This window comes from Carassius gibelio, chromosome A7 (assembly GCF_023724105.1).
Source record: "Carassius gibelio isolate Cgi1373 ecotype wild population from Czech Republic chromosome A7, carGib1.2-hapl.c, whole genome shotgun sequence".
NCBI classification, from domain to species: domain Eukaryota; kingdom Metazoa; phylum Chordata; class Actinopteri; order Cypriniformes; family Cyprinidae; genus Carassius; species Carassius gibelio.
The window spans coordinates 30,451,741-30,469,754 of NC_068377.1; the positions used below are offsets into that span (position 1 = coordinate 30,451,741).

The following is an 18,014-nucleotide window of genomic DNA, read 5'->3' on the forward strand; positions in this document are numbered from 1 at the left end:
GTATAGTCTACTATAACACTATAGGATGGCAGGAAAAGATAGATGCAGTTTTAAATATTTTTAAAATGAAAACAATGCACAAGTAACACTTTAATTTTGATGTCCCTAAAAGTATTTTATAATTTTTTTTACAATTTAAAAAAATAACATTTTAGGACATTGCAGCCTGGAAGAAGCCTTTTATTTCCTTGTTTAAATTATGTTCAGAATCTCAGATATCAATTTAGACTCACTGTATTTTTGTGTAATGCAAATTCAAATTTGGAATGTGATTTGTCTTTTTCAGCCACAGGAATAATAACCAGCCTGTTACAATTAAAGCCAACTTTATTGAAAATAAGCATGTAAAACAAGTGTATTAACAATAACTAACACTGCCATTATCAAGACACTTTTATAAGTACAAGATATTCAGATAGGCTCATGGATGATAAAATGAACATGAGGTGGCGAGTTAATACTGCAATGTGTTAATAAGCTAATAAGTGTTAATAATTTTTTGACCATCTGCAATTACATGGAATTACATAACACTGACTCAAATGAGTATATAAAAGGTTAGCATTTCTGTGGGATAAATAATCAAAAACAAGCAAATCTTAAAAATAAAAATTCTGCCTCCATTTTGGGCAACACCTGCTTATTGTGTTGGTTATAGTGCTCTCTAGTGGGCACTTTGAAAACACCAACATATATGACCCACTACCAAAGTGTCTCTTATTTGAAACAGAGAAACCAACCAAGTTGTTCTCTTCATTGAAACACTGAGGGCTCAAAGCAATCTGTAAGTGTTTGAACTAGCACTAGATTCCTCCAGTCCTCCATTTCCAAAACTCCCAGAGAGTTTGTAAATACATTATCTATTTGAACTATTGGACACCCAATTGCCCTTTTTTATAATGGGACATTAGACAGTTTGTAAACTGTGGTCTTCCTCAGTGACAGCAGTTCAACCTTCATTATTCAGTTCATTATTTTGTTGAAGAAATATTTCACCTTCTGGAGTTGGTGCAGTATCTGTCCAGTGGGGGGCAGTCTTGGTCACACATACTCTTTGTTGTTGCTGCTGCTGGCAGACTGTGCAGGGTTACCTTTAGGATATTTGGACACTTGTTTACTTCGAGGGCAAGAGGCAGCCAACATGGCTCCACCGAGAACATCAAGAAATGACCCGCCCCAGGCAATGAAAATAGCTGCTCCAAACTCAAACCTAAAGAGTCAAAGAAAAGGTCATATGGGAAATGTGAAAATTCTACATCAATATTATTACTGGTTTGTTTTTATTTTACTATATAATTGCTTTTGGCCAAAGTTCTGGAGTGTTTCTTAACCCTGTTCCTGGATGCTTCCAACACTGCACTTTTTTAATGTTTCAATAATCGAACCAACCCAATTCAACTCATCAACACTAGAAGAAGTGCTCCAAGAACTCAGATGGGTGTGTCAGATAAGGAAGACATCCAAAATGTGTCTTTTTGGGGGACCTCCAGGAACAGCGTTTGGACACTCTGCTCCAGAAATTGTGCAAAGTAAAATTCCTTGTGCTCACTTGGTGTTGACTGGAGTGAAAGGGTTGTAGAAAGCTCGGATCACATTGTGGGCAAACCATGAGCAGGCAACAAGTGCACAGAGGGCTGTAGGAACAAAACAGAGAAACTGTTTAAAAAAAGTACGGAAGATCTTTCTTTGTTTGCCAATATCTTCAAAGCATTAGCTAGTTTAGCATTAGCCACCCTGTTTTTTCAATGTTTTCCATTGACCCTCAGACTGAGCAGAGACTTATATAAGAGCAGTTCAAGCATGGTTCACTGTTAACTTGCATGAACAGTCTGTTTCATCTTGCTCTCACATTCACTCACCTCCCACTAACAGTATGATGCCCCCTATTATGGCCGTGCGAGCCTTGCGAACTTTGTCATCAGCTCCACAAGTGGTGCACTTCATGCCCATGCAGGCCACACCAAGACCAGCAATGGATGCAACGATACCCACAATCATCAAAGCACGGGTCGCTTGAAGTTCACCTACAGCAGACAGAGATAGACATTAAACGGATGCAGATTGTGCTTTTATTGTAAATTTCTACACTAAAACTAGACGTTGAGATCTTAAGAACTGTCAGTCATGCAAATGGCTAAACCACAGCTTTTAAATAAGCTAAATTAAATGATAACAAATTAAAACTGTAAAAAACCATACTGTAAATAATAACAAAGACTACAGAATACCCAAGACATGTTACTCGTATAGTTTTGAATGGGGAAAAATTGTTAATAGTTATAATATTAAATTATAACAAATTAAAATTAAGAGAGCAAGAAGCCATTCTGACAAGAACCAGTCTGTGCCAGTGCGATCCTGTACATGTGCACACAAACCGCACCAAGAGAGGAGATTACAAAGGGAATGTGCAAGGGGCATGGCAGGGGTGCAAGCTGAAGTGAAGTGGAAGAATTATTCCTCTCCTTTATTCATTAAAACACAATGAGGCATCTCTTGCCAGGCACAGAAAACAGTCAGTGGAATTCAGCGGGTCAACCTTCATCCTCCTGTTTTCTCTCTTGTCTTTTGCTCCTCCCTCCATCCTAATTCAACCTGCTGTCAGGTGCGGTTCCAGCTGGTTTCAGCTGGAAGTGTCCCGCAGCTTTTTCAGAAATAACCCCTGAGTTTTAGCACAGAGCCCCTCTGTAAATACATAAATTCAAGGAGTGAACCACAAGAGCTAGATCAAATTTTTTAACAGCCTGTGTTAATCTGTAGAGAGTGTTTCTGCAAACCCTGAGGAGGGATGCGAGGTTGTGGTTTTCTATCCCAATCCTCGGGGAACTCAGGCGATGGGGAATGTTTCTGTAACAGCCCTACACTGAAGCACTCAATTCAATTTATAAACTCATAATTCATTACTTGTAGCTGGGTGTGTTAATAAAAATACTTTGGCAGCTATAGAAACAATGGATTATGTTCTTCCTGGAGAAACATGGGCTGATGTCACCATGGCTACCTGTCCTGCCTGGTTTCATTACAGTCATACAGTAGATTCAATGTCCCATTGGCGAGGCCAGCATCCATTAATCAAGCACTGGCTGGGAATAGCACCAGTGTTTATTTGAGTGTGTGTGTGAAACTACGCCAGTTGGAAACTACGGCTTCCAATGCCAGAGAATTCCAATAAACACCTGAAGTATAGACTTATACAAGGCAGGCACTTGATCAATTTATATACATAATAGATCAAATGTGATACAGTGTGTTTTTTAATCAGCCATTGGGATTTTCTACATTCTACATCACAGGTCATTAAAATTAAAATAAATATTGTAAGTGAAAAAAAATATATACTCACTTGATGTGGAGAAAAAAATAAGACGGACAGCTATTCTATCAATTTCTCTATTTTTTTTTTTTTTAAGACAAACCAGTCAGATAGTAAGTAGGTACGAAGATAGATAGATAGATAGATAGATAGATAGATAGATAGATAGATAGATAGATAGATAGACAAATATATAGATAGAAAGATAGATAGATAGATTAGACAGACACTCACTGTCTAATTGTAGAATGGAGTCGTAGATTTTGCACTGAAGTTGTCCGGTGCTCTGAAACGCGCAGGACATCCACAGTCCCTGGTAAGTGGCCACTGCCGTGATAATACTGTCCCCCACGTACGCGGACATCTTCCACTGCGGGAGGATGGTGCCCACGATCAGTCCAATGATGCCAATCAGAGAGAGACCAAATCCAAGCAACTGAACGCCCGAGTTTGCCATATTTTGACACTTAATGGCAACTTGAGCAACAGTTGGCAATAAACGTCTGACTCCGCTCACCGCTGCTGTCCCGCACCTGTTACTCTCTGAAGAACCGCTCCGAAAAAGAAAAGTGACCGAGGAAAAACGGCAGTCTGTCAGTCAGCTCGCAGTGTTTCCAGTCGAAGTGTTGCGTAGAATACAGATGCCGAAGCGTAGTAGTCTAGGAGGGGAATGAGAGGGTAACGGCTGGCTGGCGCGCGACGCCAGTTGTGCCATGCCCGGAGTCGTGACGTCACACATCATAGAATCACTCGCATCAAGTTTTAAACTTTGGTTATCATACACAAAATCTAGGGTAGCGAACTTGTTTAAGTTTATATTTTCTCTTAAACATATTCTACTATACAAATGTGTTTAAGAAGGAAACCCGCTTTCACCAAAAAACAAACATGAGTATGACATGAAAGTCTGAATTATGAGATACTACTGCCAATAAGGAAATAATGAAGAAAAAAAAGTGATGTATGATTTCAGTTGGCGGAAATGGGCTTCCATAAAACAAACACTATTTTTTTATAGCTATTTATTAGCCTAATTATTGCAATTTATTAAGCCTATTATTATTATCGTTGTTATTATTATTATGGCATTATTTACATGCAATCTCTTTAATTGTGGGAAATTTGAGATGTGTGCGTCGTTCCACTCCGAGTCCTTACACTTCAAGTTTTTTCATGATTGTTAAACTTAACATCATTGCAAACGTTTCTCTGTGCTCTAAAAGTCATATTTTATGACACTGTGCAATGCAATATCTTTTCATAAACTGGAGAAACGTAGGAGCATGTCAGTGGGGTGAGACTTTATCTGGATTGGTGTCGATTTACATCCTGTTTAGTTATACAGTGTTATGATAATAAGATAGAAGTCACATTTACACATATGCTACGCAAATTCTGTTAAAATATATATATTTGTGATATATTAACTGTCTATTATAAATGACATATTTTCTAACATGAATGTTTAAAGGATTAAAAGGAAATATACAAGGTGGTAAAGTGGGTATAGCTGATACAGCCTTTAGGTCGCTATACAGTCACAGTTCAATCATAGAAAAAAATGCATATTCAGGCTGTGTTTGTTTTTGTACTGGTATTATCAATGTTATGGGGACCAATTGTCCCACAAGTATGATAACAGTAAATAATAACCTTATGGGAATCATTTTTATGCCCCCATGATAAAACAAGCTTATAAATCATACAGAATGATTGAAAATGTAAATGCACAATGTTTTGACTGATGCGTAGGTTTAGGGGTAGGGTTATATAATATACAGATGTGTATTGTTATTTTTAATGTTATGTTTGTACTGTTTGCCATATCTTATCTAGTGTTAAATATTTGTTCCTATTTTGTTTAACAGAATCTGAATTAAATAAAGCAAATAAATGTATTTTTACACTGAATATTTGAAAATGTAATCTTGTCATTTATTACATTTGCAATAAAATTTATACATCTTAAACTGTGTTCCGAAGATGAACAACGTTTACGGGTTTGAAATGACAAAATTTTCATTTTAGGGTGGAGTATCCCTTTAAGAATGGGCATCTCAGCTGTACCATGGGTACACCAATATGGGTACAGTTGCAACAAAAATGCACCTTGTGTTCATGAGCTGATTGTGGAAAATATAAACTACTTAAGGCTATTATCAATTTATGATATTTTAGTACACAAGCTAAATAAATATGTGAAAAATCACTTCATTTCAGCATATGGTTTTGTGTAGTGATGAAAAAGGCTGAAAGTTTCTCTACTGTACCCAGTCTATCCTATTTATCGGTGATTCCATAAAGTTTCACATTTAATGCAGTCCCACTGCGATTGCCTATACAAGTCTCAGGACCTCAACTTACATCTTGTCCATTTCATGAGAACACGTTAGTCACGTCTAACCATTCCATCAGGGGACCTCTGGACTTCCAGTGAAAGGGGGAAAAATCTGGAACACTATCAACTATTGTCTGCAGTAGAGTTGGCACCAATTTTACAATCATCACACAAAGGTAAAGAGGAAATATCTATAACATGAGAAAAATAGGGCAGAACCAATAATGCTTTTCAAAGGGAAATTATTTTCACTCCAGAAAGTGTCTAAATCTGACACCCTGATGTTTTTAGTTAGATATTTTCATTTAAAGGGTTTTAAAAGTAACAAATAGGATTTAAACAGTTAACCTAAAAGTCACAATTTTGTTCTCAGAGTTCTTATACAAGAGAATGTGTGGAGGGGGAACAACAGCTGGAAGATACAGCAGAAGGAACACATTTGCTTCAGTAACATCTTGACATTAGCACACACTACCCCAATCAACCCTGGTAACGTGATTTATATGCCACCCTGTTGATTGGTTCCTGAGCACTGAGCCAAGAAGCCTTGACACACAAAAGAAACTTTGACATTTTTTCGAAGCTTCTGTCCCCACCTAGTTCCAGTAAACAGACAACACTCAGTAAAGGGTGAACAGACAGAGCTAAATCAGCCCCAAGAAGAACAGAAACTCCCTTCATGGCTTTTCTTTTGACTGGCTCCAGGGCTTATTTTGAAGTTTATAGACAGTGAAAAAAACAGTGATTAAACTGGTGTAAGCCTCCTTAGAAGCCCACTGAACCGTTAGCAATAAAACACACAGGCCTCTAGTTTCCCCTCAAAAGCGGTGACTCGACTAATGAGCTTTTCTTATTTCGTTATTTCTTACCTCTTTCTTTTACTTCTTGTGCAACTAGGTGCCTTCACAGAAATGTAGGCACACAGGCCAAACTGATGTAATCTAGGAATTTGAAGGAATTTGTCTATTTTCAACTGATAATAACTTTCAACTAAACATAAATGTGTTTTATGGAAAGTTTTTTTTTTTTTTGCTTACAAAGACTGCATTTATATGATCAAAAATACTTTGTATATTGTCTTGAGAATGAAGTGCACCAAGACCAGAAACGTATAGAAAAAATATAGTAAAGTTCATTTTGTTTTTAATTCTGACTTTAAAGACTTCAATGACCCAATAAAAGAAAAATAATAACTTTAATTTCATCCTACAGTAAATGATCCAACACAAAATATTAGCAGACTAGCATAAAATTGGTCAGGTAAATCTAGATAATTGAATGTAAACCTAATAAAAGCTGCTGTAAGTATATCATGAACCATTGCTTTAGGAATTTAGGCTAAACATGAGCCACGAGTTCAGGAACTTTACCGTAGCTAGACTGGCTAAAAATAGAGTTACAGAATGCTTGTCAGACTTTATATCCTAATGGTTCAGTGACAAGTCAGATCCAGGAAGGATTTAACAAACCACTGCTGACAGACAGAAAAGAGCTGCAAACAAGGTGAGAAATATGGCCGTTTAGATTATGCTGAATACATGCGATTATAATCTTTATGATATATTCTCTAGGACATTAGAGATGCCCAATTTCTCACAGGAAAGAGCTTCAAAATAAACAAACAATAAATAAATTAAAAGAAGAAGAAGAACAACAGTTAAATAAGGCAATTATTTACATGCTCTCCCTGAACACTGAATCAATGAAAATGTAAAAAAACAACAACAACAAAAAAAAAAACACATATAATCCAGACTACGGCAATAACACTTTTTTAATATCTTAAGAAGTAAAATAATTATTCTTAAAGTTTTATTAAATATACTGACCTAATACAGTAAGTAATAAACGCAAATTTGTTATCATAAGCGTAGTTGATGAACTGAAAGTGCTTGAAAATAACAAATATATTGTCATGAAAACATCAACAGAAAGAAAGAAAGAAAGAGGATTGATGGAGAAGAAAGATGATTTTCTGGTGCCCCCTAGAGTCAGTCCACCCAAACTACAGTCTAACTATGTTTTATGTTCAGTAGCTGTGTGTGCTTGTCGTTGAAGGGATGATGTACTCAGGGAAAAGGTTGGTCAGGAGTGTAGTTGAAACTGGCATCCAGAAACATGGCCAGTGTGCCCAGCGTAGTAATGATGACAAAGAGCCAAAAGAAGAGACGATCCAAAACCACAGCAATGTACTGCCAGTCATCTGTCATCTACACAAGCACACATTAAAAACACAGAAACAATGGGGTATGTTTATCTCACTAACACAGGAGAATGTGTATTGCCAATTTATGAATAATCATGAGGATCAGGGACAGACCGAGAGGAAGAGCCTTAGATAAAGGTTTCTCTGTGTGTCTGTGAGTATGTGTGAAAAACAGAGAAGGAAAGTGAATGAACGTGTGTAGTTTGTGAGCATGTGTCAGTATGGTGTGTGTGATTGTTCATAGACTTACAGTATCGTCCACATCCTGTTTCTTCAATTGTTCAGCCATGTACGTGACGGCGGCGATCGCAGATTTGAGATTCGGAGGCAGAATCAGACAATAGTTGTCACTGTTTGAAAACCTCTGCAACTTCACAGTACTCTCATTATAACTGAAAAGCACACATACACAAATGAAAGAAAGATTAACCCCAAACAAAGGTTCATAAGTGTACGAACAAAACACAAATTGTCATTCTGCGGTGTTTCCATGTCCAATTACTGGATTACTAACAGTACATAAAATTATAACAATCGTGAAAGGAACAGTTTACCCAAAATGAAAAAAATGCTGAATGCTGAAAACATGGCATCATAATTCTAGGAGAAAATCATTTGATTTGAGCAACTAAAAGTAAGAGCAAACATCTCTGCAACAAGCCACATAACTTATAAAGCATGCAATATAATATTCTATGGAAATAAATAAGTATGAGCAATAGCAATTAGTAAGTATCACTAATAACAAAGCACTGTGCAGTAATGTAGTTCTGCATGTCTTGTTGTACATTAGCATGAGTTTATTGTAGAGGCAAGTATTGTGTTGCTCTGTGCTATAGGGAAAGAGTCTGTCATAACAGTGTAGAATGGATTAGAGCAGTGCTGTGTCTGGGACTGACCTCTCCTCTCTCACATTCCTATTCTTTCAAGGGTGAGTTTTTTCCAACAGGGATTAAACAGAGAGCAGCACATGTCCAGCACATGATATGCACGGTCAATGAGATGCATACCGGTATAAACAGGAGCTCTAACAACTCACACAATATTTGGCCGAGATACAACTATTTGAAATCTGGAATCTGAGGTTGGAATCTAAAAGTTGTCCAAATGAAGTTCTTAGCAATGATAAGTTTTGATACATTTAAAGTAGAAGATTTACAAAATATCTTCATAGAACATGATCTTTGGTATATTTGTATTGGTACAAATATATTCCCAAGCAATTTATGATTGGTTTTATGCTCCAGGGTCACAAATATAAAAATAAAAGTGAATTCAAAATACTAACAAATAGGATATTTTAGTATATACAGTAAATACAACTACAAAAACACTGTTAAGGACTCAAAGGGGATGTTAAATTAATTAATGTTCAATTAATTTTGATTCTGACAAGAAACAATGAGAAATGCATTTGTCACTCTGCTTGCAAAATACCACAATACAAACTCAAATCATGTTTTTTTAATAGCAGTTCATTTCCTAAAATGAGTCTGTATTGCTTTCGTGCCAGTTGGGTTCAGGGTATCCAGACACCTGTTTTCAAGCAAGACTTGAGTTCATTACACATTTTTCCCACCAACCAAACTCTGATATCAAACACGGTTGTGACCACCCATCAGGCTTTACTGTCAAAACATCATTAGATTTCCTAAGAAATTAGTTTTTTTTTAGTCCTTTAGGTTATTCCAAAGTTTGGATAGTAAGTATCCTATAGCCAATCCTATAGCCGTAAAGACCGGTGCCACGGCCACGTCTTGAAGGATTTATGAGCTTAGCACTACAATAAATCTCTAGCGGCATGCAGACATCTTAAGACCACCTGTTAGACTGGCACCTGTTAGACTGGCTAAAGAGTGGCACACTCTGCAGCACCAAATTACAGGAGCATGAGTGACAGAGCACAGGTCAAGAGCCATTCTCAAACAGATGAAGAAGAGAAGAGGCACCCCAGTGTGCCTGCAAAACAGTTCATTACTTCTATTATAGACGGATAAAGACATGTCTCTGCTACACACACACACACACTGTACACTAAAACAGATTCATGTGCACGTTTTCAGAGAAAACCCGTCCATCTGTCCATCCAAATGTCCATTTATCCATTCAAGTGCATCCTCCATCTCTTCTGCCCTCCCCTGCTGTTCTTGTGTGCATTACAGTCTAATGCCTTAGCTCAACAAAGGCTTAGATTCTGGCGACTCTGGAGGGGTGACTGGGCTGAAATCAACTGCCCTTGGATTGACAAGAGGAACAGCCAGCACAGAGACTTTCATCATTCGCTCACACTGATCTGCATTTATGAGTTGTTTAAAAGTGAGCAATATTGCCAACACCAGCAGTTCATCGTACAAGCACATTAACGCGTTGCATATTGATTTGGCATCTACTGTATATGTGTTTTTGTCAGAGTGAATGATCAATAAACAAAAAGACAAGAAAAATAGGTAAAAAGGGCAAATACTTTAAATTTTACTTTGTGGTTATAACCTTTAACCATAGCCAAATCAGATTATTCTACACAGCTCTGCAGAATATACATACAGTATATACGTTTGTTCATATATTATATTTTTAGGGTTATTTTGTGCTTGACTGAGACTAATTAAATAATGTTTTCTTGCACACAGTACTAACCTTCCTCTCCAAGGCAATACCAGCTCTGGGTTGATCTTTCGGATGAAATATTCACCTCCAGGTTTAAGACCTTTGTCCAGATAACCCAATGGGATGTTTTCTTTTGGTTCGTCCTCCACCGGTAACTCAGTTTGGGGCCTCAGCACACCCAAGTAACGGGGCAGTAAGTTGATGAAAATCTACAGAATGTTACACAACAGGAAATGCTTTCAGTTTTAAGTAAGTTTATGGAATAAATGTAAATAAGCTGCTTTCTATATCAAAATCTTCCTGAATCGGAATCTTTCTAAGAGTCACCTTTCTCACCCATACGGGCATGTGGTGTGTGCTGGGAGTCCTGTGGTGAAGGTTCAGGACCACCACACTAAGGATGACTGAGAACGTCACCAGGATCATGGTGAACATTACATAGTTAACGATGATCGGTATGCCAAGTGATGTTTCCGGAACTTTGTCAGCCAACAACAGCATGAAAACAGTGAGAGCAATGAGGACTGAGATAGACAGAGTCATCTTCTCACCTGAGGGAGAGATCAGAAAACATGTCTCACACACAGACACCTTGTATTGCATTAACTTTCTAAATACTATTACAAATGATTAAGTAGGCTAATTTAAAATTGCTCAAGACAAAAGACAAAGTTAAATAATGTCCTCCACATTTTGAATACAGCTAAAATACTTCTGTAGTTTTGAAAAAAAAAAAGAAAAGAAAAGAAAAACTCACTACCATTCAAAAATTTGGGGTCAGTAAGATTTTTTTAAAAGAAGTTAAAACTCTTATTCGTCAAATATGTATTAAACTGAATAAACATGACATTAAAGACATTTGTAATATACAAAAAATTTATTGTGGTTTCTACAAAAATATTAAGTAGGACAACTGTTTTCAGCATTGTACGGAGCCCCACACATGACATGCAGGAATTGCACGATTTACTAATTCGTCCCTCAATGTACTAAAATGTGCACACGATTACTATTGCGTTCCCTCGATTTACTATTTAGTTCACTCGATTTATAAATTGTGCACACTATTTACTAATTTGTTCCCTCGATTCGAACGCAATAGTAATCGTGTGCCGTTTTAGTACACTGAGGGAACGAATTAGTAAATCGTGCGCATAATTTATTTATTTTTTCTTGCATGTCATGTGCGGGGCTCCGTAGCATTGCATAATAAGAGAGTGTATTGTATTTATTTATTTATTTATTTGTGTGTGTGTGTGTGTGTGAAGCAAATCAGCATATTAGAATGATTTCTGAAGGATTTATGTGGCACTGAAGACTTGAGTAATGGTTACTGAAAATTCAGCTTTGCTATCACATAAATAAATTACATTTTAAATATAAAGAACTAGATTTTTTTTTTATTGTAATAATATTTCACAATATTAACATTTTTACTGTATTGTTGAATAAATAAATGCAGCCTGGGTGAGCATAAGAGATTTATTAAAAAAATTATTTACTGACTTCAAAAACGAAGTTCATTCAAAGTTGAACATAAAACTGCACAATTTACAGTCACCATAGTGATTTTCTAATAAAAGATGGTCACCTGCACCAGGTGGCAGATAGAAGACAAATATGGCCAGCACACTGGTGAGGATGCAGGGCACGATGATGTTAATGATGTAGAACAGGGGCTTCCTCTCAATGATCAGATAAAAGGTGATGTCCTCATACAAGTCATCGTGGATGTTCTTTCTGCTGGGCTTATGACAAATCTGCCACTCACCATTCTCTTAGGGAAGAGAGAGGACTGATGAGAGAAAGAGAGATAGAAAGAAGAAGACAGTGTGCCATGTGCCAAGTTGCTACATTGCTTGGCGATCATAAACGACTACAGGTGGATTAACTAACTATATTACATTGGAGAACAATAATTATGTACAAATATTATTTTCATAAATATTCAGACATACAGTATATGCCATAGTTCCTGACCTTAGACAGGACGTTGTCACTTTTAGGTAGTAGTACACTAACCAGTGAATGCATTCTCATCAATCACTATCTCATGGAGCTCGTTGCCATCTTCATCTAGACCGTACTGAAGGTCCACTTCTGAGGAATCATATGTGTAGGAACGAAACACCATCGAGCAGTTCTGCCAGTCAAATGGAAAGTACGCCACCTATAGGGATGGAGAACACAGGTTAAATGCCAACAATAGTTTTCTCATTCTGACAATTAATTTATAAAATGACATATATGCATTCAATGCATTTACCAAAGAAGCCTATTTCTACTGATCTCAGAACACTGCTTTAAAATGTTAGCATAATAACAAGTTTGCATGTACCTCTATGGAACAGGAGCTGCGGTAGATGGCTGGTGGATACCAGGACACGGTTCCATCACTCCTCACTAGCACATTCACATACAGGGCAACGTCAAACTGACCATCATTACTAAACAGAAAAAGAACACCTCAGTCAAGACCTAAATTCAGTGTCTCTTGCAGGTTTGATTTCCTAACAGCTATTTTTTTTTAAAGTGAAAAGAGATCAAAAGGTTTACATTTAAATATGATACTGTGGCGTGTACCCTGATCATGCACTTCTTAAAAATAAATATTTCAAATGTTTGTCAGTGTGGCATTGTAGAAGGATGTTCTCACTTGTTGATTAGATAGATGTCTGGACGCCACACTTTTAAGGGAGGAATTCGCACAACGTCAATACTGTCATAGTCCTCAGGATTCCAAGATAACCTGTAATCTGTCCATTCCTTCAAATGAGAGAGACCGAGAGAAAGAGTGGAGGGGGAATGGAATTTCCATCAAATTCTACTTTTGTGTGTGTGTGTGGATTCTATCAACCTACAATGATAAAAATCCATTCAATTGTTTTTTTAATCCTCAAAAAACTTTTGATTTTCTGAGCAGTATGAGGTCATATTGCTCAGGCCCCTCCCATGACCACTGACGGACTGCCCATATTAGCACATTGGTCAGTTGTACGCTGTACACCATTTTCTCTGCACTTGAGCAGCTGTAGCGACAACAAAGTCTCGTAAGCAATGCGGGGGTTTTGTGGTAAGATGTATAAGTGAACATAAGATACTTTATTTTCTCCCTACATGAGAGCCACTGAGGACGCAGTGGATTAGTTTTGTTTTTGATGTTTTTTCTAATGCACCACCAAATACACAAAAAATGGAAGAGAGGGTTGTGGTGAGCAGTAGCGCATTATCATTTAAAGAGACATGCACCGAAACGTGATCGGTTTGAACACAGCTGTTTTTGACAAGTTAAAAAGGGTGTTGTTTTACACGACCATTGTGGCAAGTTGCAAACATTTCTTAGAAGACCCTAAAGAATCATACCAACTTTGAAAATGAGCATCTGATGTCCCCTTTAATGATTTGTCCAAATCAGGATATCCTTAAATGGACATTTTGACGAACCTATTTGGAATAAATTCCCCAAACCTTATTCTCTTAACTAATCAAACCAATTCTTTCTCTCACACACAGCATCATTCTACTGAGCAACATGAGGACACTTATTTGCTCTACATCTGAAGAAAGCACATAAAACAGGTTTAAAAAAAAGAAACGAACAGCCAAAAATGACTTGCGGTTATAAAAAGTGACAAGTCAATCAAAGCAGAAAATAAACAGCAGTTAGGACAGATGAGATAAATGATCCGCCTCTCACCATATTCATGAACACGTTTGTTGTCATCTCTTCATTTTTCTCGTTCTGTGAGAGAGGAGAGATAGTGACATTAGCACGGCTCTAACGCGTCGAGTGTGGCATGCTGTCACAGTCAGTCCTTCCATATGAAAGCTAATGTTCTATGCATGGCTTGATGCCTCATGGCTGGAAAGTGCTTGCCGATAGGGGACTAAATGCTAATGTTTCTCTAATGTTAGTGAAATGTTGCTAAAGCATTGGCTGCACGGCCCAGTGCGTTCGAGAGAGGCAGCTGGGCAGCTGATCTCCAACAGCCTGCTGTGAATGTCACATAACACAAACTTTGTGAGTGATTACAGAGAGAGAGAGATGCTTTGGAAATAAACAATAAATAAAGAGAGGATCAGTGAGTAATTCCACATAGGAAAACGTGTGTGTGTGGACGTGTTTATGCGTGAATGTTTGGTGGATCATACCAAGCTGATGAGCTGTACTAAAGTCATTCCCACTCGGACCATCACTCGCTCATTCCAGGTACGTGCTGGTCGCACCTTCAGGTTGTAATCCTGAAACAAATCCTCCAGTAGCCTCCGCTCAGCCTCGGATGCCACTGAAAACACACACAAATGCTTGTTTTATTACAGCAGGTCATTAACTCCTTACCTCTCCTTGTTTCTTAATCAGCATGACTCCACCACTAGTCTGTCTTTCTCTCCCTGTGTCTCTTCTGACATAAAAAAAGGGTTTTCTAAGAATGGGCTGACCCAGATCAACATGGTCACAAGGTCAAATATGCTGTAGCATTCTAAACATTATCTGGATTGTATGTCACAGAGATGCAGTCCGTCACATGCAGTTCACGAAAGCACATTACTGACACACACCGGTGACATATACACCTGTTACTATCTGCAATAATGTCTGTTCAGGTAAACATGACCATATACTGATTCCAAATAAATTAATAACTATAAGTAGTTTGCAATATTAATATAAATAATATTGTAATTATACACACACACACTATAAAATACTTTTATTCATACTGTAACTGTACATGGACAAAATGTATAATTTTATATAATAATAAGGCATAAACTCTTATAAACAAATAAATGCATGCATGTACACAAATACAGTATATACATACATTTGGGGTAAGTGATTTTATTAGATTTTTTAATTAAATTTATGTTTATTTAGCAAGGATGCATTAAATTGATCAAACGCAACATTAAAGAATTTCTGTTTAAAGTTGCCCTTTTGAACATTTTATTCATCAAAGATGCACAGCACAACTGTTTCATTGATAATAATAAGAAATGTTTCTTGACCACTGAATCAACATATTAGAATGATGGATCACGCGGAATAATGGCTCCAGAAAATTCAGTTTTGCCAGAATAAATTACAAAAAATAATTAATAAATTGCAATAAATTATATTTTAAATATAAAATAGAAATACTTATTTATCATTATTTTTTTTTTTTTTTTTTTTGCTGTATTTGAGATCAAATAATCCATCCAACCCCAAACTTTTCAATGCTCGTGTAAATATGACAACACAAACACTCTTCTCACATGAAAAGGACACAGAAAAACCAGATGTGTATTACCTGTGAGAGTTAGAAGCCAGCAGCACCACACAACCCAAAGCAGAGTCTTCATTATAAGTACAATCGGTATATCCACAGTCTGGCACCAGCCGTCACCACTGGCACCACGCACAAACACACCTTAACAAGCTCACACTAACTTGCATATCCCACTCCACAGTGTCTGTCCTCTCTCTAACAAACAGCTAATTACAGTGCTGAACCTCGTGTTAATTACAGTGCCGGACCTTTCCTACCAAACCCTGACATGTTCACCTCATCACTTTTCTACTCCCTGCAACTTGTGAAAAGCAGGCGTGTGATTGGTTGGGAGGAAAGGGAATTATGGGAGGGAGAAAGGAATGTGTGGACTCTACCCTGGCAGGCACCTGTTGATGGTTTGTGTAAGTGTGTGTGTGGATATTTTTGTGGGAGAACAAAGGGAAGAGGTGGGTACGACTGTTCCTTTCCGGAGGGTGAGAAAGGACAGGAGTGAACATACTCACATACACACACAATCACACTGATAACATACTTTCGTGGGGACTTCCCTTTCACACTTGTTCTTAATATAACCCAATTAAAATTAGTAAAGACCAACTCTAAAATGCTGATTTTGTCATTAGATATGAATTCAAGTGTTGAGAACCTTTTTGCCTTGGTATATTTTGTGGTATATTTTGGCTTATTGCTATTCATCTGAAGACATTCTCAGAAATGTGTCCCCATACACACACATGGGAACAAAAAAGTGACCAACATGAAGGCATGAGGTTTTCACACTCTTAACATACCCATCTCTCTGCCTCTGTTCAATTTATTCTGTCTGTATTGTGGTAAAGGCATTTGCTGTTGCTGCAAGGCGACATCAGTTATACAATCTCTCTCTCACACACACACACACACACACACACTTAGCATCTCACAGTCTAGCACAGTAATGATCAGCCATGACAACTGAATATTACAAACTAAAATGAGCAATAGAGTTGGCTTTCAAAAGTAAAAATGGCATTCATTGTCTTCATGGGGAAATCTCTTTTTAAAGATAACTTATAAAAAAAGACAGACTTACTGTGAGCTACAAGGTTGTTAATTAATGGTATATGCTTTTGTTCATGCTATCAGTTTGCATTATTTTTAACTTATGCTTTAAATACTCATCTTTAACAGCAGAATCCCTGGTGAAAAACTACATTAAACATTATTAAAAAAAAGATATATATAATTTATATATACTTATATATATATATATATATATATATATATATATATATATATATATATATATATATATATATAATAAAATCATAATAATAAAAAATAAAAAAATAAAAATCATTATACATATTATATAAAGACTTAAAAAACCCTATGGGAAAATGAATGGAAAAAATAATTCTGGAACCAGTGCTGCTGAAAAAGGGGGTGTGCACGGAAAGGTTCTTGTCATAAATAATAGTAGAGAGCAGAATAATATTAGTAATAACGATCATTGCAGTAACTGCTGTTTATTGATTTTAGACCCCAGTCAACATGCTTTAGTCGTCTGTAAGGCAAAATACTGATGGTAAGCACAAACAAGCTGTAAATAAGACAAGCGCAATACAAAACCCACAAAGTCAATATCCCATTCAAAACATTCCCAAACATTAATCTCCAGAGTTAGTGGGCAGAGTAACAACTTATAATTTATACACAATTAGTCTTAAAGTGGGTCGATGGACATCAAAGTTGTTAGATATACTTTCGTAAAACTTTTAAGCCTTATGTCAGTCATTCTGAATATTCTGAGATCTCTTTTGTGTAAGGCATAGTTCACATTATAGGCAACTCTCAATAGACTCAAAATGTTGTGTTTTTATTTTTAAGTGCAGGGTGGCTTTGAGAATTGATTAGACTTCAGGTTGAATATATTCTTATTCCTGTTTTTCAGAGAAGTAATAAGCCATGCCTCTCTGTTGTGAGATAAAGAACAGACCGCATTTTCAGACCAATTATTGCAACAAATTAAAGTGACCCTATTATGCAATTTCAAATTGCCTTTCTTGCCATGTGTAATGTAACTGCATGTGAGTGTAAACGATCTGCAAAGTTGTAAAGCCAAAAGTGCATGATAAAGTAATTTTCTCCCAAAGGAAAGAATTGACTCTGAACAGCCTAAACGAGTCGTCAATTTTCTAATCCCACTTTCGTGACAGCTACTGTACAGAGGGAACACATACTGTATGCTTAATGCAAGCCTATGTTCTATGTTCTACAAACACTGTAGCTTGT

General features: G+C 36.9%; 2 protein-coding genes across 2 annotated transcripts; both read right to left on the minus strand.

Moving 5' to 3' along the window:
- Window positions 1-309: 309 nt before the first annotated feature.
- Window positions 310-4,035, minus strand: LOC128017172 (claudin-7-A-like). The gene is made up of 4 exons (XM_052602423.1): window positions 3,548-4,035; window positions 1,860-2,024; window positions 1,550-1,634; window positions 310-1,210 (listed from the first exon to the last, which is right to left on the minus strand). Exons 1-4 carry the CDS (start codon window positions 3,768-3,770, stop codon window positions 1,042-1,044), a joined length of 642 nt encoding a protein of 213 aa, XP_052458383.1. The 5' UTR covers window positions 3,771-4,035; the 3' UTR covers window positions 310-1,041.
- Window positions 4,036-7,416: 3,381 nt separating this feature from the next.
- On the minus strand, window positions 7,417-16,791 carry chrnb1l (cholinergic receptor, nicotinic, beta 1 (muscle) like). The gene is made up of 11 exons (XM_052600820.1): window positions 15,759-16,791; window positions 14,617-14,750; window positions 14,162-14,206; window positions 13,121-13,230; window positions 12,803-12,911; window positions 12,487-12,634; window positions 12,056-12,241; window positions 10,792-11,015; window positions 10,495-10,673; window positions 8,108-8,249; window positions 7,417-7,861 (listed from the first exon to the last, which is right to left on the minus strand). The coding sequence occupies exons 1-11, from the start codon at window positions 15,808-15,810 to the stop codon at window positions 7,721-7,723; spliced, it is 1,470 nt and encodes a 489-aa protein (XP_052456780.1). The 5' UTR covers window positions 15,811-16,791; the 3' UTR covers window positions 7,417-7,720.
- Window positions 16,792-18,014: the final 1,223 nt, after the last annotated feature.

What these genes read in the sequence shown, in the direction of transcription:
- LOC128017172 (XM_052602423.1), bottom strand. Translation starts at nt 3,770, where the DNA reads ATGGCAAACTCGGGCGTTCAGTTGCTTGGATTTGGTCTCTCTCTGATT. An exon ending in CTCCATTCTACAATTAGACA is followed by an intron (nt 2,025 to 3,547) that starts GTGAGTGTCTGT and finishes TGTCTGCTGTAG; the next exon opens with GTGAACTTCAAGCGACCCGT. An exon ending in CATCATACTGTTAGTGGGAG is followed by an intron (nt 1,635 to 1,859) that starts GTGAGTGAATGT and finishes TTGTTCCTACAG; the next exon opens with CCCTCTGTGCACTTGTTGCC.
- chrnb1l (XM_052600820.1), bottom strand. Translation starts at nt 15,810, where the DNA reads ATGAAGACTCTGCTTTGGGTTGTGTGGTGCTGCTGGCTTCTAACTCTC. An exon ending in CAAACGTGTTCATGAATATG is followed by an intron (nt 13,231 to 14,161) that starts GTGAGAGGCGGA and finishes TCTCATTTGAAG; the next exon opens with GAATGGACAGATTACAGGTT. An exon ending in TGCCCGTATGGGTGAGAAAG is followed by an intron (nt 10,674 to 10,791) that starts GTGACTCTTAGA and finishes AACATTCTGTAG; the next exon opens with ATTTTCATCAACTTACTGCC.